At 31.7% G+C, this 23,738-nt stretch overlaps 2 protein-coding genes across 8 annotated transcripts in view; both read left to right on the top strand.

The window, feature by feature from the left end:
- Nucleotides 1-2,481: 2,481 nt before the first annotated feature.
- Nucleotides 2,482-5,227, top strand: LOC146917402 (cysteine--tRNA ligase, chloroplastic/mitochondrial-like). Its single transcript, XM_085719239.1, has 3 exons — nt 2,482-2,794; nt 3,509-3,572; nt 4,353-5,227. The coding sequence occupies exons 1-3, from the start codon at nt 2,568-2,570 to the stop codon at nt 4,581-4,583; spliced, it is 522 nt and encodes a 173-aa protein (XP_085575365.1). The 5' UTR covers nt 2,482-2,567; the 3' UTR covers nt 4,584-5,227.
- Nucleotides 5,228-14,711: 9,484 nt separating this feature from the next.
- Nucleotides 14,712-23,738, top strand: part of LOC146917395 (TMV resistance protein N-like) — a 90,560-nt gene continuing 81,533 nt past the window's right edge. For 2 of the 7 annotated variants that reach the window (XM_085719207.1, XM_085719210.1), the window contains exons 1-5: nt 14,712-15,305; nt 15,540-16,650; nt 16,831-17,049; nt 17,193-17,912; nt 18,027-18,658. In XM_085719207.1, coding sequence (XP_085575333.1) covers nt 14,800-15,305; nt 15,540-16,650; nt 16,831-17,049; nt 17,193-17,912; nt 18,027-18,638 — 3,168 coding nt within the window. In that variant the 5' untranslated portion in view covers nt 14,712-14,799 and the 3' untranslated portion in view covers nt 18,639-18,658. Of the gene's footprint in view, nt 15,306-15,539; nt 16,651-16,830; nt 17,050-17,192; nt 17,913-18,026; nt 18,659-18,732; nt 19,026-19,728; nt 20,189-23,738 lie in introns of those variants that run through there. The other 5 variants (XM_085719204.1, XM_085719205.1, XM_085719211.1 and 2 more) reach the window with 5 other exon arrangements.

Raw genomic sequence — 23,738 nt, 5'->3', positions numbered from 1 at the left:
TTTTGACACCCTGGAGCTTTTAAAAGGCTGTGTTTTGATCGAGGTCAACAACTTAACGGCTACATCAATACCAGTTGATTATTAACTAACTGCAAGGGTAACGGTGATATAGTTTATCAACTAAAATGACATATTTGAAACTTTTGAAACTTAAAAGACTAACTTGGGAATTCTGTCAAACTAAAAGGATTTGATTGAAACTTTTGAAACTTAAAAACTAACTTAGGAATTCTGTCAAACTAAAAAGATCAAATGTGCCTTAAATTTAAAATTAAAAAAGAAGATCCAAATTTTATTTAGGTTGAATTTCAATTAAAGCTTCCCTGAAACGGAAATTCCGACCTGAAAAAATTAATAAAGTGAAGAAATTTATAAGTTTTTAAGTTAAATTCTTTCTATTAAATCTGATTTTCAATTTCAACCTAGTGAATCACGTTGACATGACAGTCCAAACGCCTCAATTTATAGTTTTTATGGTCTTGCTTTTTGAAATTTTCCTTTTTGTTGTTTTTTTGTTTTCGATGGATTTAAGTTTAGCTTCCATGGTCATGAGAGTAAAACTCATCATAGATAAAAAAATAAAAAATAAAAATAAAAAGAGAGAGAGAGAAGAAACCCATAAATAAAATAGAAGGAAGGAAACAAAATAATGGGTCTCAAAAATTAAAGAAAGAAACAAAATTAAACTTTTTAATAACCACCATGGCTTCATTAACGTTTGGAAGAAAATGATGGAAATACATGTTACGTAGATTGGGAGGTTGGGTGGAAGAACACATATGTGTTGCTTTTTTATTTCCATCAAATCTTAACCCTTAAATTCTTTTAAATAAATCTAATGGTTTAATTTAAATGGTACACCGATAAGGACTTAATTACTCCCTCACCTTAGAATCCACCGTAAAATGATTTTATGTGTATATGTGTATATTCATTTTTTTCTTTTTAAATTCAAAGATTGTGTTTAATGGTAAAATGATATGTCTTGTGTACACACAAAAAAAAATGTGTTAACTTTGGAGGTTTCGTGTTCAAGCTCTCAAGTAGTTATATGTAAATTTCTTTGTAGGTTTTTACGACTTAAAATGTTTACCGTTTTAGACTCGGTAAAATGATGAAACACTCATCGTCACACCCCCTAATCATCGACGCACCTAAAACTAATCATTGTCGTGTTAAGTTATATTCATGGTCCAACCATCACTATAACACTGTTATGTCCTCCAATCATCACAAGTTATATTTTACCTCTCTAATTCCAGCCACAAAATATGATCTTGAGTTCACGACGTTGTGGTGTCATGTCTTGTTCGTTTTCTCGTGGATTGCTCGATTCATGTTCCTTGCGAGCCTTTCATTTTCCATATCATTTACAAAATCTCCATTTGTTATAATCGAACTCCTAATCTAATTGGTTGTTTGTCTCCAATGAATTTTATTTCTTACTTTGTTTTTCTCTGCATCAGTATTCAGTACTAGTTCGTATGTTTCTTGCCCTTTTAAAACAATCCAATTTGAAGAATTTGTTTACACTCTTTGAGTAACTCTCATGTAATGGAGGTTGATAGAACTAAAACATCAATCTTTTTTTTTTTTTTTAAAGAAAAACATCAATCATATACACCCTCCGATCACTAATATAAGCAAAAATCCACTTTTTAGATACATTCAATTAATGATGTATGTGGTCTTTATATCACATACATCATTAATTGAATGTATCTAAAAAGTGGATTTTTGTTTATATTAATGACCGGAGGGTGTATGTGCTAATATGAGAAAATCAATAGGTTAAAATTTAGCAAATGCATGAACTTTTTCATGAAATTTTTTAAGATATCAATATTAATGCAGTGTTTTCATTAAATATATTTTTATTTTATATACAAATTAGTGATATTAAAAGATTAACAAGGATGACTATATATATATATATATATAAAGAGAATTAGTTAGGCTTCTAAATGATAAAGCCAAAAAATTGGCTTTTTAGAGTGTCACACATTTCCTACTTACTCATACGAAATTAGTTGGACTTTTTAAATGATAACGCCAAAATATTAAATTAATTGGCTTTTTAGAGCTTAGTGAAAATAAAAGGCTCTTAGAACGTGACAAATTAAGAAGATCATGCATTTAAAAAAGATAGTTATAAATTTTTTTTGGAGTATCACTTTTATATAGGAAAAAACTTAGGTTCAATTCTTTAATTGTTTTTTTTTTTGTATGATTCTTAACTAAATTCATCATGATTTCCTCAAATCTAAAAGTTTGTTATAATAAAAAATATGTATTTTTATTTAAGAATCATATTTTTTTTTTGAAGGAATTTAAGAACCATATTTTTTTTTGAAAGAATATTGTTATATATTGTTTTTTTTTAAAAAGATACATTGATTTAATAAAATTTCAAATTGTTTAAAATAAAATTAAAAGTGAAAAGAGAGTATAAAATGCGAAAGAAAACATAATTGAGAGAACTGAAACCTCTCTCTCTCTCTCTCTCTCTTTGCCGCACATCCCTATCGTCGTTCTCGACTGAAACTTGAGTCAAGTAAACTTCAACTATGGCAAGTTTTCCTGGTAATGATGTAGCCGAACAGAATAATGTCGAACCAAGAGGAAAGAAAGAACTTAAATCATTGCGGTTACACAATTCCAAGAATAACAAGAAGGAGGTCTTTGATCCTAACGTACCCGGTAAAGTTTCCATGTATGTCTGCGGAGTCACAGCCTACGATTACAGTCATCTCGGTCATGCACGTGCCGCCGTTTCTTTTGATATCCTCGTTAGGTATCCTATCTCTCTCTCTTTTTTTGTTGCATTACATAATTATAACAATAGCTTGCAACCTAGTTAGAAGGCTTTGAGGTTTCTTTGCTTCTCTGTTATATAAATTACACTGAATTGACGTGTCCCGGCTTCACTGACACATATAATTACACTGAATTATCGGATTAGGCATGTCCAGACGTGTCTAGCTGTCACCGACACATATAATTACACTGAATTATGTGATTTTCTCAAATTGTTAGTGGTGTCGGTGTCAGTGTTGTGATTTTCTCAAATTATTAGTGGTGTCGGTGTCTCTGTCATGTTTGTATCCATGCTTCATTGTTCTGTGTTAGTTGGTTCATTCTTGTCTAAATACATATATTGTACATATTGAATCAACAATGACAATTGTCCTCTTTCATTCATTTCATATTATGGTTTTTGAGGGGTAACCTTGGTACAACTGGTAAAGTTGTTGTCATGTGATTGAAAGGTCACGGGTTGAAGTCCTGGAAACAAACTCTTGTGTAAAACCAGGGTAAGTCTGCGTACAATACACTAAATGGTGGGACCCCTTCCCGGACCCTACGTATGCGGGAGCTTTAGTGCACCAAATTGCTCTTTTTTTAGATATTATGTTATTCTAGATATTTGAAACATAAATTTTTGTTATTTGTACTTTGCTTAGTTGTTGTCGTTGTTTGTACTTTGTTTAATTGTGAAAACATGCAGGTACCTTAAACATTTGGGCAATGAGGTCACATATGTGCGGAATTTCACTGATATTGATGACAAGGTGAGATTAACTTGCTGCTGTAATTGTTACTTTGCTATCTAAATTTGGATTTACTGACTTTGTAGCAGGAAAGTCTTGGTGACTTTAGTGTATTTTATGAGAAAGATTAAAGAGAAATAATGGATAAGATAAGAGAGAACAATATAGGTAAGAGATAGACACACCGTCGCTGTGACTTTCCCACCTTAGAGTTAGCAAATCCGGATCACTATAAAGCTTAATCTAGTTCTAGTTTTAAATCCTTCAGAAGAATTTATCTTGATTTGGAATGGAACCTGCAAATGATATACGAATATAATTGCAATATGAGTTTTTAACACTAACTATATGATAATGGTAGAAATGAGGATTTTTTTGTTAATTAATTATAATATCTTCATTTAAAAGAGTGTGTTTAGTAGTCTCTTTAGGTTGAGTAGAATGTAAATGGAGATGGCAGCATGGGTTGAGATGTTGTGGAGTGCTACAAATATATAAAGAATCATATTATGGTTGCCCACATTTATATTGAGTGCATTGCCCGTATTTATGAATATATTGCCAACTATGGTTGTTTCATCAGACTTAAATGGTCCCTTTTGAATTATAGTTAGAACGAGAAGCCGGTCTTTAACAATATCAGTGTTCCCGCTTGAAACATGAAAACTCGTAACTGTCAATTAATGCTACAAGTTCATTTGTCCCTTAAAACTTGTATGCTGAACTGGTACTGTTTTACATGAGTTCCTCATATGATTCTTGTGTGCTTATTTGAAACTGATAATATCACCATTGCTGCAGATAATTAAACGAGCAAATGAGAAAGGAGTGGATCCTTTGGAGTTAAGCAGACATTTTTGCGATGAATATAATGTTGATATGTCTGATCTTCTGTGTGAGAGACCGACTAAGGAGCCTCGTGTTTCTGACCACATTGACCAGATAAAGGACATGATAACCCAGGTTTTACTCTTCCATTTTGATTGCCTTCTTTTGCTTATGTTCGAAAATTTAGAGGAATTGCCGAAGTGAAAATATTTTTTTCTGCATCACTCGTGATGAGTTGTTCATTGGCGTTCTTCTTTGCAAGTACCTGCAAAACAGAACAGTTTTGTTCGAATTCAAAAACACTCGTGAATGAGGAAAGTTTTGAACTTACTTTGCTGCGTGTTAACCTTCTTCTCTCAGAGTTCATTGCTGGTTTTACGAGATCACTTTTAAATGTAGTTTAATAATTTAGAAAGACATTTGTTGATGTAAATAACTGTCGTTCTAGCACAATAAATGATCATTTGTGATCATTAAACGTAGCGTTTAGCGTTTTGACACCCTCGAGCTTTTAAAAGGCACCATTTTGATCCAAGTCAAAAACTTAACGGCTACATAACATCAGTTAAACGGAGGCTAACAGTAGGGGTTACGGTGAAATAGTTTATCAACTAAGAGCCAGTTTGTTATAGCTTTTTTAAGAAAAATATCACTTTTTTTAAAAAAATAATCACATTTGCATCCGTTTGTTTTAGATTTTTAAAAAAATCAGAATCTAAAAAAAAAATCTAAAAACAGCTTCAAATGAGAAGCTGTTATGAGCAGCTTATCAAAAAATAGATTTTTTTTAGAGGAGAGAGAAAATATGATTTAAAAGACTGAACTAATTTTGTAAAAAAAAAAAAAAATCTCTTTTATATAGTTGTATCCAAACAAACTAGATTATTTGTTTAAAAAAAGTGATTTTTATTACGATAAATAAACGCAAAATAGATTCTGATTTTTCACAAAATCTCTAAATTATTTTATGTTAAAATAACTTTTATTTTAATCCGTAACAAACGGACCCTAAAAGGACCTATTTGAAACTTTTGAAACTTAAAGTACTAACTTAGGAATTCTGTCAAACTAAAAGGATTGAAACTTTCGAAATTTAAAAGACTAATTTGAGAATTCTGTCAAACTAAAAGGATCAAAAGTGATATTAATAATGATAATTAACTAGTGAAAGATTGGGTGGGAGAAGACAGATGCGTTACTTTTTATTCCTAACAAAATCTCAACCCGAAACATCACACTTTATTCACCCTTTAAGGTGAATTATAGCCATCAAGTTTATTTTTTTAGCTAACTTAGCTGTTAAAGTAATCCACCTTAAAAGTGAATAAGTGGGGGTGTTCGGGGTTCGAACCCTAGCCTATACTTATATTATGCCTTATCCCTTATCAAATGAGCTAAGTTGGACTATAGCCATTAATTTAATTAATTGACGAAAAATTGTTATTTTTATTACACCTAAAGTTTAGTGAACTTTAACTTTTTTTGTTCAAGAGTGAACTTTAACTATTTAAGTAAAGAAAAAAAAAGTTAGGGTAATAGTCATTTTGGTCCTGGATTTGTATTGAATAGACATTGTTATGTTATATTCATGGTCCAACCATCACTATAACACTGTTATGTCCTCCAATCATCACAAGTTATATTTTACCTCTCTAATTCCAGCCACAAAATATGATCTTGAGTTCACGACGTTGTGGTGTCATGTCTTGTTCGTTTTCTCGTGGATTGCTCGATTCATGTTCCTTGCGAGCCTTTCATTTTCCATATCATTTACAAAATCTCCATTTGTTATAATCGAACTCCTAATCTAATTGGTTGTTTGTCTCCAATGAATTTTATTTCTTACTTTGTTTTTCTCTGCATCAGTACTAGTTCGTATGTTTCTTGCCCTTTTAAAACAATCCAATTTGAAGAATTTGTTTACACTCTTTGAGTAACTCTCATGTAATGGAGGTTGATACAACTAAAACATCAATCTTTTTTTTTTTTTGAAAGAAAAACATCAATCATGCATGAGCTAATATGAGAAAATCAATAGGTTAAAATTTAGCAAATGCATGAATTTTTTCATGAAATTTTTTAACATATCAATATTAATGTAGTGTTTTCATTAAATATATTTTTATTTTATATACAAATTAGTGATATTAAAAGATTAACAATGATGACTATATATGTATATATATATATATATATATATATATATATATATATATAAAGAGAATTAGTTAGGCTTCTAAATGATAAAGCCAAAAAATTGGCTTTTTAGAGTGTCACACATTTCCTACGTACTCATACGAAATTAGTTAAACTTTTTAAATGTTAACGCCAAAATATTAAATTAATTGGCTTTTTAGAGCTTAGTGAGATAAAAAGGCTTTTAAAACGTGACAAATTAAGAAAGATCATGCATTTAAAAAAGATAGTCATAAAATTTTGCTGGAATATCATTTTTATAGAGAAATACTTGGTTAGTCACAACACCAAATATTACATGTTAGGCACGCACACATAAAATTGAAAAAAATAAAAAGAAAAGGATTGAAGTGATGTTAATTGATGTGACTATTTTATTTATCTTTAAAAAATTTTGATTTATATGTGTGTGCCTAAATTTTGTGCTTAATTGCAGTGGCGGAGCCAGAAAAAAAGTTGGGGTGGGCCACTAAAATTAACCGTTGAAAAATTGTTTAAAGTCTCGCAAAATAGACCTATAATTGAATTATTTAAATTTTTCAGGTGGACCACTACACCACTTTGCGGGAATTTAGATCAACCGAAACCTAAAACCGACACAAAATTATATAAAATCTCGCAAATTATATATATTGTTATATATATTTTTTGAAACAATATTGTTATATATTGTTTTATTTTTTAAAGATATATTGTTATGTTATTATATTGTTATGTAGATACATTGATTAAATAAAATTTGAAATTGTTTAAAATAAAATTAAAAGTGAAAAAGAGTATAAAAAGCGAAAGAAAACAATTGAGAGAGAACAGAACGTTGAAACCTAACTCTCTCTCTCTCTCTCTCTCTCTCTCTCTCTCTCTCTCTCTCTCTCTGCCGCACAACCCTCGTCGAGCTGGTTCTCGACTGAAACTTGAGCGATTCCATCTATTAGCGATTCCAACTTATTTTATCGATTAAACAATGGCAATTGTTTTCCCGACGCTAATAACGGCGGTAAAGGAAGCGAACCAAGAGGAAAGAAAGAACTTAAATCATTGCGGTTACACAATTCCAAGAATAACAAGAAGGAGGTCTTTGAACCTAACGTACCCGGTAAAGTTTCCATGTATGTCTGTGGAGTCACGCCTACGATTACAGTCATCTCGGTCATGCACGTGCCGCCGTTTCTTTTGATATCCTCGTTAGGTATCCTATCTCTCTCTCTTTTTTTTTGTTGCATTACATAATTATAACGATAGCTTGCAACCCAGTTAGAAGGCTTTGAGGTTTCTTTGGTTTTTTTTCAACCTAGATCAATTTGAGGTTACCACCAATTTTATACTTTTTTTTTATTCTTTTATATGTGTTTAGTCCCTGTAAATAGGGGTCATTTAAAAAATGGTCCTTGTATTCCATAATCCTGACATTTTGCCCTCTCCAAATTTAATCATTTAAAATTTCGCCCCTCTCCCCACTTAATCACTGTCACGTCACCAATTAGCTGACGTGGCAGTCTAAGTCATCAAATTAGGGGGTGTGCTAACAAAAATACCCTTGGCTTGTTCAAAGCCTTCATTTTTCTTCTTCATTACTTCATTTTTTTCACCGGAGAATCTATTGTAAGAAACATTCAAGTAACACAAGGAATCACCACCAAAATCTTGAGTTAATGACCCGTTTAACAAATTTGAAGACAGATCCAAAATTTGAGCGGTTGTTTGCAAGCGTAAGATATTCCACGTTTGAAGATACTATGGACCTCAAATTACCATTATGTTCCGGCAATAATAGAGGACAACCCGGAGCAGCAATCTTTGATAATTTTGGCATCTTACAAATGTTACTTGAAAACTTGAACTTTCAATGTCCCCATACTGTTAAGTCACGAAGTTCACTGAGATTTTGAAATGACAATGGCAATTCTCTTATTGAAGTACCAAACAAGGAAATCTCTTCTATATGTGTCTTCATGCATAATAATTCTGGAAAACTTTCAAGACTTCTACAACCACAAAGTAGCAATTCCTTCAGAGAGGGCAACTGTAAGGGTGGCACACTCTTGAGCTTGAGGCAACACTTTGCGTTTAAGATTTCAAGTTTATTCAGATACCCAATTCAATTTTGAATTTTAATTAAATTATTACAATTTTCAAACGAGACATTTTCTAAATTTTGAAGACCCGATACATCAGGTAATTCAGTTAAATATACACAACCATTAAATGTCAAAACTTTCATATACTCGAACTTCTGCATAAATAGAAAGAATAGAATAAATAAATAGGTGAAAACTGAACACCACAATCTGATAGAAAATTACATAGTCACATAATTCGTGTAATCAAGGGAGAATTGCGAATTGGTACGTGAGTACCGAATTCGGGTACTTCGGCGTATTGGTACGCACAAACCAGCGAACCAAGCGTACCAAAGCATGGTTACCGCTGATTGGTTGAAAAAAAGGTTTAGACTACAAAGTAAATATAAAATGAATCACCATGAGTTGAGGACTGAGTGAGAAGAACATGAACAAAGAGTGGAGAGTGAGAAACTTGGTAGAAGAAATTAGGTAAAAAAAATACTTTTTTTTTATAGCTCACTATATTTATTTAGGTATTATTACTACTACGAACCGGAGCGTACCGAAGTTGTATACCCCTATACGTATCGAATTCTTCTCCTGTCGCGTACCGCGAACCCGTACCCGTACCGCGTACCGGAACGAACCGCGAATTATGTGACTATGGAAAATTATATATATACACAATAAGAAAACGAACCTATTTCACTTCCCTTGTTCAAAAATATAATGGCTCAAGAGAACATTTTTTCCATTTCAATACTCTCAAAGATAACTTTCATCTTCAGAAAATTGACTCTTTTCAACGATAAGTGTTTTGAGATTTTTCATCTTTTTAAACGCCTTTCCGTTCCAATCTGCTATTGCTTTGAATGGAAGAGAATTCGAACGTATGATTTCGATCTTACCAGTTCCCTTTTTACACAAATATAGTGAATCAATAACAATATATATACATTGCGTAAAAAAATAACAATACACACATATAACTTTGACTCACAGGCATAAAGAGTAAAATAACTAGTATGAGATGATCATATATAAGTACAAAAGAGTGAAATCATGGTTAATGATTGAAAAAAAAAAAAAGGCTTAAATGCATGTTTAATTTGAGCCCCTAACTTTACAAAACTTTGCAAAACTCTTGAGAAGATGCATGTCTCAAAATAGGAGGCCAATATCGCAACATTTTGTAGAGGATAAGGGGCAAAAAGAGCATATTTTTCTGAATATAGAGATAATAGGCCAAATGAGCATATTTTTCTAAAGATAGAGGGCGAGAATCAAATGATCATATTTCTCTAAATGTAGAGGATTTTTTTTTTGTTAGCGAGTCAAAATCACAATTTTTTTTAAAAGTTAACGGGTAAAAAATGCATTTAAGCCATAAAAAATTGATCAAGGATATCAGTTTTACTCAACGTATTTTCTTTTAAAACATGAACTATACCGTCGTGAAACCATAACCTACTACGTGACAATTTCCTTACCCATATCCTCTATCAAGTCATGTAATGTCACATAATCAAAATCAATTTTTATGAGAGACTTATCAACCAGCACTCGAATATGACTTTTTATGCAATAACCATAATGAGCATAAGTAACTACACGGTTTGAAATATACTCATAACTAGAATCAACCATTTTATTTTTACTACCAACCTTACAGCTGAACAATTTAAGAGATTCTTCTTTATTTAACCCATATACTTCATATGTTCTTTCAACCCCATGAATTGCTAGCAAGTCTTTTTCTCGAGTGGTGATGATGACTTTGCTACAGATTCTCCAACTAAATATTGAAGTTTCTTCAGCTGCATCAAGAATTAAAAAAACCTTCTTTTGGGATAGTCTTTGCTTTATGAGTGGTATTCCCTAAGTGTGTTTGGATTGAGGGTTTAGGAGGGGAAGGGAGGGGAGGGTTTGTTTTTCTTTTTTAAATAACGGACATGTTTCTCTAAAATAAATTAAGTGTGATTGAAGTATTATATGATCATTTATCATGTTAATATGTTAACTCTTCAAAAAATATTTTATAGTGTCCGTAATTTAAAAATGAAATCTAAACCCTCCCCTCCCTTCTCCTCCTAAACCCTCCATCCAAACATACCCTAAGATACATGTTCTATCTTAATTTTTACTCCAATTGTTTCGGAGAGGAGCCGCTCCTGGAGATGTTCTAAACCATGCATATTTGATTTTTCTCTCACATTGTGAAGGAAACATGAACCTTCAAATTGATTGGAAATCAAATTATAAATTGCATGAGCAAGTGTGGTCTTACCCATTCCTCCAGTTCCATGGATCCCTATTATGCACACTCCATCATTAGATCCTAAGTTGAGAAGTGAGCTCACCTCTAATATTCGAGGTTCAAGGCCAACAAGGTAATCCGTAACATGTAAAAGAATACGATTAATCTTGTTGGAGACGTTTTTAACTATGTTTTCAATAAAATTGTGTTCATATTCCTTCTTGTCCAATCAAAAATATTTGAATAAATGCACCAGAACAACAATCACATCCATGATGATGACAAGAATTATAATATTGCAACTTAATTTTTTGGGGAGACAAGGGGAGCGTCGGGATCGGCAATAAGTTAAATGCCCATGACCCCTAGCTAAATCACTTTGTTACCTCTCTTATACATCAAACATTTCATTCATTCTTAATCGATGTGAATTTCAACAAATGTGTTTTGACGTACAACAATCTATTATACTCTACATGAAAGAACAATTGAAAATATGGGTCCCCCAATGATCATCAGAGTAAACTATCATAATATGTGGGACTCATTTTTTTTCCTTCTTGGAGGCATTTGTGTTTTTCTTCGATGCTTTTTTCCATTGATCATCTCACTATAAACTATCAGACATATCACAAATTGGAGGCTTTTTTCTCTAGTAAAAAAAGATATTTTTCGGGGCCTAAAGCCCTTGCTTAGGGTGCCTATCCCTTGGATCGGCCCTGAGTTAGCAGTTTCCTTAAGAGTTATCTTCCATTTTTGCGAGCGCTTCTTATTTATTTTTTTATTATCTTGGAACCTCCCTTCATGCTTTGCAAGTGCTTCACCATAACTATCATTTAAATAGAGAAGGCCTAGACTTTTTAAGAAGCCTATTTAGTTTAAAAGGTCAGGTTACATGCCATTCAAAAAACCTCTTAAGCATATTAGACCTGCATATTTAAGTAAACATAAATAATATTATTTATTATTATATTATATTTTGTAATTTGAATTAAATAATAAATTTGTTAACTTTTTCAAAAATTTAAACTTATTAGTATACATTAATTTTTTGCATATATAAATGTATTATTATAAACTAGAATTGAAATATGATACAATATATTGTCAAATTCTCTAAACCCTCATGTTGATTGTCAAAAGAGAGTTTAATCTAATTGATCTATTAGTTCGAGAGTCTATTTAAACTTATATCACATTGCTTATTTAAAGAAGTTCATAGGATATAGGCATTTTAACTGGTTAGCATACCGTATCAGGCTTTCAGAAGGTCAGACTCAGTCCTATAAAGTAGGCCTACGACAGACCGCAAGCCAGACTTATAGGCTTTAAGAAAATTTGGCATGCCAGACTTAGACCTTGCAAAACCTAACTCGATCTCGCCTATTCCCACCCCTATCTATACGAGTCTCATATATATGAACTATGATTTAAGAGTATCCATTTATTTATAAAAAACGAAACTTCCTTCCCATTTTCCTTACCAAGTCAATTGTGAATCCTCCTTCTCATCACCTATCTTCTTAGTGAGGGAATTATTTAATAATAGTAACAATAATAAAGAAAAATACCAACCCGAGCTCCCAGAGCACTGGTTAAAAAAACTCTAGATTCTTCTAATATCTAATGATTCAGAAATAAGTCATTATTTCAATTTTTTTACATCGATAACCAAGAGACGACATATATCCTCAATCCTCATTAGAGTTTCAAACATTTTTTAAGTACTAATTTATGGTGTACCGCTTATAATGATCCATTTTAGAATTTATCTATTAGTCGAAACCGAAATCCAGTTTATACAGTAGTCTATAGGGTAAATTCATTTTTTTTAAGGGTATACGGTAACTTCATGTAATTATACGGTAACTTAATGTTAAATTATTACTTTACTTTTTTGAAGAAATGAAAAAGAGATATATTACTAAAAACTGACTATCTTCCTGGCACAAGGTGTATCAAAAAAGAAAGCTAAAATTTACATCAAGTGTTCAATACAAAGAAACATAAATTAACCAATACCCGTACATAGGAAAGGGTTTTGGCACCAATTATGAAAGCTATATTGAAAGACTACATTTTTAGCTTTAGCTCACTAAAAGGAAAGAAGTTTAACATTTTCCAGAAGCTTAATAGGAGATTTTTGTATACCACAAAATATCCTAGCATTTTTTTCTTCCTAATCACCCAGACAGTAACAAACCAAATCAGATGCTTCAAACATAAAATTATAAAAAAGAAAAAAGAAAGAAGATAAAAAACATAAAATTAAACAAGCTGTTTCAGGTTTAAATAATAATTTTGTAAAAGATTCTCCCGTGCTTATATATAAATTTAAACAAGTTGTTTCACCACCCAAAAAATATTTTATCACCACCAAAAAAACAAGTTGTTTAACTCTACTTTTACCAAGTCAAGTGTAAAACCACCTTCTCATTACATATCTTTTGTATGGTGGCAATATATATAATTATAATAATAATACATAACTAATATACTTCTTTTTCCATGCTCTTTCCATGAAATTTCTTTGGAACCAATGGAAATATTTTAATGATAAGAGTTTGAGGGCAGCATATGCATACGTATGTAATTGATATTAATAAATTATATTGGGACATAAAAAATTTAAAAAAACGTTAAAAACAGTAAATAATTATAATGGAATCAAAACATTCTGACATTTTCCTTAGAAAACTGAACTAGTTTGTCAACAAGAATTTCAAACATTGAAAAGTAAATATGATAATATGATGAACAAATTTTTTGAAGCTGTTTGAAAAGTAAATATTGATATTAAATATTTGAACCTCAAAAATCAAATAGCACACTTCAAAGCCATTAAATCACTACTAACCTGGCCCTAGCAAATGCAATGAAGTCTGAGGGACAAAATAAGAATGGATTTTTCATGACTAGTACTAGCTACTTAAGAATTTTGCATATCACACAATGTCTAATTTTTGCTTTAAAAATAATGGAGTTACATATCATTGGGTAACCAACCATGGTTCAAAAGAAAGCAGAGACGTTCTATTTTAAAATATTCACTTTTGATTTTTACTACATCGGAACTCATATTTATAGGTGATGGGTCAAATTATGCCCTTTAGAATACTAGGTCGGAGGATCGACTTTTATGTTAAGAAATATCATGCATAATAATTAACTCACACCTTGAATAATAATTAACTCACCCTTTTAACCGAGGAAGAAGTTGGGCTATCACAACATAGTGAACCATATTTCAATTCTAGCTATAAGAGGTGTCCACATTTAGTATCCGACGCAACAAAAATAGAATTACTTTCGGTGGAAAGAAAAAAAAAGTCTATTTTGAAAATAGTTTATGATTAACTAACATTTACTTTTGATCTATTCTTCAAATTTATTTATTTTTATTTTTGATTTAAATCATTAAATTTAACAGGTCCACCAGTTGTTATTCTAGACTCTCTTGTATATTGTATCATTCATTAGACTTTCAATATTGTTTTTGTCCTCAGCAAAAGGAAGTTTCATAGTAAATAAACTAACAACCATAAAATAATCATTCAAACTTATTCCCAAATCAGAGAGTGATACAATTAATATATTAATGTGTGATTGAATGGTCCACAAGGGAAAATGAAGAAATTCTATCAAATTTCACATTTATCAAAGTTTGAATTCTCATTTTTATGTTCAATGACAGAGAGTTTGTTTTATAATTATATTTTAACAGCTCGACACAAGTCACGCGGAGGAGAAATGGTAATGAAGTTTGTTCACACTTGCAATTTTAAAATATAGTCACATATTACAGACACCAACAATAAGAACAATAACAACAATAACGTACGTAGTCATCCCTATTCAATAATCTCAAATACTCCTATTTTCCACTAATTTATTATCAATTATCATGGCTATGCAATCACCATTCTCTTCCTCTTCAATTTCCTATGCATTCACTTACCATGTGTTCCTCAGTTTTAGGGGCACTGACACTCGCCACGGTTTTACCGGCAATCTCTACAAGGCTCTTACTGACAAGGGAATCCATACCTTCATTGATGACAATGATCTTCAAAGAGGAGATGAAATCACACCAGCACTTCTCAAGGCCATTGAAGAATCCAGGATTTTTATTCCTGTGTTTTCTATCAACTATGCCTCTTCTTCGTTTTGTTTGGATGAACTTGTTCACATCATTCATTGCTACAAGACAAAGGGTCGCCTCGTTTTGCCTGTTTTCTTTGGTGTAGAACCTTCTCATGTGCGACATCATAAAGGTAGTTATGGTAAAGCATTGGCTGAGCATAAAAAAAGGTTTCAAAATGATGAGTATAACATAAAGAGGTTGCAGCGATGGAAAGAGACTCTGAGCCAGGCTGCTAACTTTTCCGGCTACCATGATAGTCCTCCTAGGTACCCAACTTTACTTAAATCCTATTTTTCCCTTTTCTATTTTAATTCTTTAATTTCAATTTCACAATAATCTCATCTTAAAGGTTAAACGGGAAATACCTCTTTTATATACGCTTTTAAACAAGTATTAGTTATTTATATGTCGAAATAGTTAGAAATGTATAATATATTCTTAGTACATGGATGTGATTGTGATGTTGTTACATACTAACTTATCTTATTGGACATGAATAGATATGAATACAAGTTGATTGGAGAGATAGTCAAATACATCTCCAACAAGATCAGCCGTCAGCCCTTACATGTTGCCAAATATCCTGTTGGATTGCAATCTCGAGTAAAACAAGTGAAATCGCTTCTTGATGAAAGATCTGATGATGGAGTCCGAATGGTAGGACTTTATGGTACTGGAGGCTTAGGTAAATCAACACTTGCAAAAGCAATTTATAATTTCATTGCTGATCAATTTGAAGGTTTATGTTTCCTAGAAGATGTAAGAGGGAATTCAACTACGAATAACTTGAAACATCTCCAAGAGGAACTCCTTTTAAAAACAGTTAGATTGGACATTAAGTTAGGAGGTGTTAGTGAGGGAATTCCAATCATTAAGGAAAGGCTATGTAGAAAGAAGATTCTTTTGATTCTTGATGATGTTGACAAACTGGATCAGCTAGAGGCTTTGGCTGGAGGACATGATTGGTTCGGTCTTGGAAGCAGAGTTATCATCACCACCCGAGATAAACACTTACTAGACTGTCATGGGATAGAAAAAACATATGCAGTAGAAGGGTTGAATGGGACAGAAGCTCTTCAATTGTTGAGGTGGATGGCTTTTAAAAATGAGAAAGTTCCTTCAAGTTATGAAGACATTTTAAACCGTGCAGTTGCATATGCTTCTGGCCTTCCATTAGCGATAGAAGTAGTGGGTTCTAACTTGTTTGGAAAGAGTGTTGCAGAATGTGAGTCTACATTAGATAAGTATGGGTATGACAGGATTCCCAATAAAGAGATTCAAAAGATACTGAGAGTGAGCTATGATGCTTTAGAAGAAGGGGAGCAGAGAGTCTTTCTGGACATTGCTTGTTGCTTCAAAGGATGTAGATTGGAAGAAGTCGAACAGATACTTCATCATCATTATGGTTATAGCATAAAAAGTCACATTGGAGTGCTGGTTGATAAGTCTCTCATAATGACTAGAGGTAAATATGTTGTTTATGTGACATTACATGACTTGATAGAGAACATGGGTAAAGAAGTCGTCCGACAAGAATCACCTAAAGAGCCAGGAGAAAGAAGTAGGTTATGGCGTCAAGAAGATATAGTACACGTTTTAAAAGAAAACACTGTGAGTAAGATTGATATCTATGTTCAATTTGTTATTTAGTTTTAATACAACTTTGCTCATTTTGGACTAAATATGACCATCTCATACTAGTATTTTTTTTCCACTTAATTACATGTAAATTTCTCTGTAACATATTTTTATTGTGGTTGATGCTTTTTTTATTTTTATTTTTGTTAAAAGGGAACTGGTAAAACTGAAATGATATGTATGAATTTGCACTCCTTGGAATCCGTGATAGACAAGAAAGGAAAGGCCTTCAAGAAGATGACAAGATTGAAAACACTTATCATTGAAAATGGCCATTGTTCTAAAGGTCTCGAGTATCTTCCAAGCAGTTTGAAAGCATTGAAATGGGAAGGATGTTCATCAAAGTCTCTATCGTCTAGTATTTTAAGCAAGGCAAGTGAAATAAAATCATTTTCTAACTGTATATATTTATAATGTACAATGATTTCTTTTTCGCCAACATAAAAGAAATCACTATGAAAGTATAGTGTTTGCGTTTTAATTTATTTATAGTTTCTTCCTTTGTGTTTATGCAGAAGTTCCAGGATATGACAGTCTTGATATTGGACCATTGTGAATATTTAACACATATACCTAATGTCTCAGGCCTTTCAAATTTAGAAAAATTATCGTTTGAAAATTGTGATAATTTAATTACAATTCACAATTCGATTGGACACCTAAATAAACTTGAATGGTTAAGTACATTTGGTTGCAGCATGCTTGAACGTTTTCCACCTTTAGGGTTGACATCTCTTAAAGAATTGAATCTCTCTTGTTGTAGGAGTCTCAAGAGTTTTCCAAAATTATTATGCAAGATGACAAATATAGTCAATATTTGGTTGCATGATACTTCCATAGGAGAATTGCCATCTTCATTTCAAAATCTCAGTGAACTTCATAGCTTAACACTATGGAAATGTGGAATGCTAAGGTTCCCAAAACAGAATGATAAAATGTATTCTATAGTGTTATCAAATGTGACAAGGCTTAATATCCACGATTGCAACCTCTCAGATGAATGTCTCCCAATACTTCTCAAGTGGTGTGTTAATGTGACACATCTAAACTTAACGGAGAATAATTTCAAAGTCCTTCCTGAGTGCCTTAGTGCACTTAACCATCTTGTTTATATTAACTTGAGTTACTGCAAGTATCTTGAGGAAATTAGAGGGATTCCACCAAATCTTGAGGAGCTGTCCGCATATCAATGTAAATCATTGAGTTCATCATGTAGAAGAATGTTAATGAGTCAGGTTTGTTGTTGTTTTTTATTGCACTATAGTATTTGACATCTTTTATAGTATTTCATATATATTTATATCTGATAATGTGTAATATATATATTTGTATTTCATATACACGAACAGCAACTACATGAGGCTCGATGCACCTGTTTTTATTTCCCAACCGGAACAGAGAGGATTCCAGATTGGTTTGAGCACCAAAGCAGGGGACACACAATTTCTTTCTGGTTTCGTAAAGAAATCCCTTCTATCACATGTATTTTTATTCTTCCGGAAGTCAATAAGAATATGTTGGACACAGAAGTCAATTATTTTGTGAATGGATATAAAATTGAGATAGATTTTTGTCACGACTTTAGCTTTGTGTGCCGGAAGCATACAACTTTGTTTCATACCCCGAAATTGAATGAACTCAGTAAAAGACAATATGAGTATATAATGGACAAAGGACTTTTGAAAAATGAATGGATCCATGTGGAGTTTAAGTTGTGGGAATGGGAATATGACAATAGTGCTTATGCTGAAATGGGAATCCACGTGTGGAAAGAGAAAACCAACACGGAGGAGGAGAATGTGGTATTCACCGATCCTTATATTAGAAAGACAAAATCAAATGAAGATATCAATGCTTCATTATCACAAAAGAAAAGGAAAAGAAAGAAATTTTCAATCCGTATAAATCTTCACCGAAAGATTTGGGCTAGATTCAGAAAACAAAAAGAGCACCGGAGCTAGATTCTCTCAATTAATTGCAGGTTTGTAGTTTGTTGTTTACATTTTACACTATTATCATTATAATAAACATTGATTGATTTATGTATTTGTGCAGTCTAAAATATTGTTTGAATTTAATGTGGAGGATGTTTTGTAGCACAAACACTTCGCATTGAAGGCGTGTCTGGTGTGTAACATGTGTGTGTTTGACACCGATACGACACCGGCACATATAATTACATTCAATTATGTTATTTTCTCAAATTACTATTGGTGTCGTTCTCAAATTGTTATCGGTGTCGACAAATCAATGTCGGTGTTAATTTCTCCGTCTCTGTTGGGAGGATATTTTCCTACTCCATTGATGGAAGTTTGATAAATTATAAATGAAAACATTTTACACTTAAAGCTTACCAACTTTTTTTATTTGATTTTTTTCCTTGTTCATAGGTTTAAAATGTATAAATGAAGAAGATTCTCAAAGATATATAGAAACTTCATCTTATATCATAGTTCAATAGTTTGAAAGATTAAAAATTGCAAAAAAATAAATAAAAATGCTGTGGAAGTATTTATATATATGAACTGAATTGATTTGGAAAATTTCGTTTTGTAACTCAAAGTTTTGGTTATGTACTTCCATGTATTACGTTAAGGTTGTAATGAGTGGATTATACATCAAGAAGAGAACTGAATTGCTATAACTTAATAGAAAGAAATTCCTTTTTTTCTTCCATTAATTTGTTTTTAAATTCTTACAAACTGGTTCCCCATTTCTCTTTATAGAATTAATATGACTCATAAATCTCTTTCATCACTTTATTTTCTTATTTTTAGGACTGTAACATGTTAGAATTTTTTTTTTCTGCATAATATCATGTATGATAATTGCAAGAGTGGATCCTCTCATGTTGAAATAAACTTGAGGAAGTGATGTTTCTAATATCTACCTTCAATCTCCTCTATCCCCATTTTTAAACAACATTCTCTCTCATAAAATTGAACATGGGAGAATCCATTCCTGACGATTTCCACCTGTTGTCGGTAATTTACGCAACTTTTCTCTATCCAAAACTAAGCATTTACTTGTTCTTTGACTGTACATTTTCAGGAAACCATCTGTAGTCATCTGGCTACTCGCATTGTTAAGCAGGATGTCTAGCGGTTGCTCGCACCACAGAGGCCGTTGGTTGTTCGAAAGGGCAGTGGGTAATGATATGCTTTGCAGCTCAGATGAAGAGTTTGAGAATTTCGGTCTTAGTACACAAATTGGAATACTTATAGAAAGAAAAAATCATGAGTATAAGAAGTTGAAAGTTTCTGAGACAGAACTTGTGTAGAAGCAACAACACCGTATGGCTCGTGTTTACGAAGACCATATTTTCGTGTTTTGTCCAGCTTGCCACAAAGTAGAAGACACTGTATGACTGTATATAGTAGAAAGTCTCTTTGTTTTAATCCATCTTGATATTTTTTTTTCTTTCAAGAATACAAGAGTTTGTACATATTGTGATACCGACAAATGGTTCATCACAATCTCTGTTCAATGATATCAACTTCCATTTCAAAAAGTTGGATGCTTAGTTTATATTTTTGAATTTTTCAGTTCAAGTGTTTGATTATCAGGTACCAGAATATTGCATTGTAGTATTTCAATGTAATGTATTATGTATGTAGAATTTCAAAACAAGTTCAGTCACATTCTAAGGGGAAATTTCTACAGCAAACAAAAAAATCTCAAATATGTGTTTGTATTCTAAGGAGTACTAGCAAGCAACACATCCTTTAACACAAATTTTAGTTTATAATTTTGGAAGAAGAGTTTAAGAGCATGTGTGAGGAAAATTCTTATGTCTGGTAAAATAGTTTACAAATGTTAGCATAAATAATAAAAGTGCAAAAATTATTAGGTCACACGTCGTGACCATGGTTCAAACTCAGACTTCTTCTTAGATGTCGTGAAATTACTAATTTTAGTTTGTTTATATATAAAAAAAATCTTTTATTCTATAAGTACATTTTTTTAGTTTGTTTATATACAAAAAATAAAGTCTTTTATACTATAAATACATTTTAAATTAGTAATTTCATTTTCATCAAAGTGTCATTTGAATACTTTTTTATTTTATTTTTGTTTAATTGTTCTTTTTTTTTTATCAATGTTTAATTGTTGTTTTAATGGTTTAAAGATACAATTTGTCAAGTTAACCATTTTTTCAATTATTTTCAATAAAACTAAAAAGAGTTTGTTTTTGTTATGTGAAAATTCAAACTTCATTGAAACTAAATTCGATCCTAATAATAGTTTTTTGTTTGAAGGATCAATCCATATATAATGATTCGTGAGAGTCGATCCTTATAATAATGATTCATTGAAAAGTTGAAATTATATAAATAAAAAAGGCTTCTCTAAAAAAAAATAAAAATAAAAAAGGCTATAATAGAAAATGAACAAAGAAAAAAAAAAGATAACTATGTCTTTAATACACATGTTAATGAGTTAAATGTAAAAACATGTTGTAAGAACTTGTGCATTGAATTTAATTTTTTAAATTTTAATTTATGAAATGCACAAAACTTAAAAGAATGTTTTTTTTTTTTGATTATTTAGTAGCCTAGTGGCTGGAGCTCACACATTTAAATGCGGAGAAGTGGATTGTCCGGGGTTCGAACCCCAACCCTTAAATGTGGAGAAGTGGGGTGTCCGAGGTTCGAACCCTAGCCCCCGCATAAATTATGCAATGTCCCTGTCAATTGAGCTAAGCTCAAGGGACATTTTTTTTATTGTTTAAAATGACATACACTCTACGTCTCAAAATAATTGTCTCTTTAACATTTTTTATTTGTTTTAAAATAATTGTCACTTTAGAATATTAATGTCGAATTTATTATTATTTTTTCACTATTGTATTTTTATTTATTAAATTTTATTCAACTTAACTACTACAATATCTTTTTTTTGGTGGTGGCCGGAAATTGAACCCCAGACCTTGCATATTTTATGCAGTGTCCAACCAACTGAGCTAAGCTCACGAGGACTATATTTGGTTACCGAAGACGTTTCATTCGGTAGACGAGAACTTAACTACTACAATATCTACAATGAATAAAAGTAATTTAGTAAATGATACTAATTTTATTATTAAAATCAACACAATTAATTATTTTTTAAAATATCATACTCCCTCCTGTCACTATTATAAGCAAAAATCAACTTTTTGGGTTCATTTATTAAATGATGTATGTGGTCTATATTATTGACCAAAATACATCATTTTTAAAATGTTGCCTTTTTTGTCAATTAAAAATGTTGACTTTAATGAAGCGACTTCTCATAGCTCGGCAGAAGAAACGATGGCGCCGCCGTCTCTTCCGACGAAGCAAGGTGAAGTGTGATGAGTCTCTGATGAGAGAAGTCGATTCAACGGTTCGATGAAATTGCATGTTAGAGCTTGGGCTGATTTGGAGGGTAAAACTGTCATAATCTAACTATAGGTATATTGGAATTTAATAATTTGTTTCAATTTGCAACTGCTTTTGTTTAGATTTTTAATTATTATCATTGTTTCTGTTTGCTGAGTGTTGTGAAAGACGTGTTTAATGCGACTATTTCCATAACTCTTTAGTATAGCTTATAAAAACATATTATAGCTTATATTACATAAACACATGTTTCAAAACAGATTATAGCTTATATTACATAAACACATGTTTCAAAAGCGCTTACTAAAGTGATTTATCCAAACTGGACGTACTGTGTATTTGGTTATTTTAGTTACTGTTTGGAATCAGGAACTATATAATAATGAGTATTTGGTTTTGTTAAGCTTAATTTATAACACTATTAGTGTTGCTCCCAAATCAGTTAGTGTTAGAAGCTTGTTAATCATTAGGAAGAAGTTCAATGGGGATTGTGGATTTGGGAAGAGGTTCCGAGTTAATCTCCCCAGAATGTGTGATGATTTACTTGTTATGTGTGATGATGATGTTTTTTTTTTTTATAAATTCCATGGAGAATGGATATTATCGCGACAGAAACCATATAATCCCTTGAATATATCTTGGAGATGTGGTAAAGTTTTGTATTGGTGGAATTTAAGTGGTTCACTTGGCGAAAGAGATTGTCGTATTGATGCCTTGGATGATAAAATGAAGTCTGTTGGTTTGGGAAGTTTGCAGCTGCTTAGAGCACATCAAGGCTTTAAATAAAAACTGAGAACTCTATTATCATCATGGGTTTGTAGTATAATAAATGACCAATCTGTCGCTTTGATATGCTCTGCTTCATTGTTTGAGGAGCTAACTTCTGGATGTGATGCGGGCATTGAAGTTTTGGATCAAGCTTTTACAATGGTGCTTCCAGGTTATGTATCTTCATTTGTTATTTTTCATTTTAGAAAAACATAACACCAGTAGACAGTCTAATTTGTAGCCACTGTAAGCAGTCTAATTTGTAGCCACTGTAAGCTTATAAAGTTGAACATATTGAAGTCTTCATGAGTTATTGTAAAATTAAGAAAATTTTGGATTATTCTATATACTCACATATTTCAATCCTACTAAAAAAAGTAAATAATAATAAAACTCTGCTTTTATTATTATTTACTTTTTTTGGTAGGATTGAAGAATGGTAAAAAGTAAATAATAATAAAACTCTACTTTTATTATTATTTACTTTTTTTGGTAGGATTGAAGAAATTGGAAGGATTGAAGAATGGTAAAAAGTAAATAATAATAAAACTCAAACTCTACTTTTATTATTATTTACTTTTTTTGGTAGGATTGAAGAAATATGTGAGTATATAGTTAGGGACTAAATTCAGCAGGCCATTCTTGGTAGGATTGAAGCTTGGTAGGATTGAAGAAATTGGTAGGATTGAAGAATGGTAAAAAGTAAATAATAATAAAACTCAAACTCTACTTTTATTATTATTTACTTTTTTTGGTAGGATTGAAGAAATATGTGAGTATATAGTTAGGGACTAAATTCAGCAGGCCATTCTTGGATAATGTATCGTAATTCAGCAGGCCATTCTTGGATAATGTATCGTAATGGATAATGTATCGTAACTTAGAAATCGTTGTTGGGCCAAACACAACCCCACAAAACCGGCTTGTGAG

Source organism: Medicago sativa, chromosome 6, assembly GCF_051527215.1.
Source record: "Medicago sativa cultivar Bolivia chromosome 6, Bolivia_mono, whole genome shotgun sequence".
NCBI classification, from domain to species: Eukaryota; Viridiplantae; Streptophyta; class Magnoliopsida; order Fabales; family Fabaceae; genus Medicago; species Medicago sativa.
The sequence above is the reverse complement of the archived record's forward strand: the minus strand, read 5'-3'. Positions and strand labels throughout refer to the sequence as shown.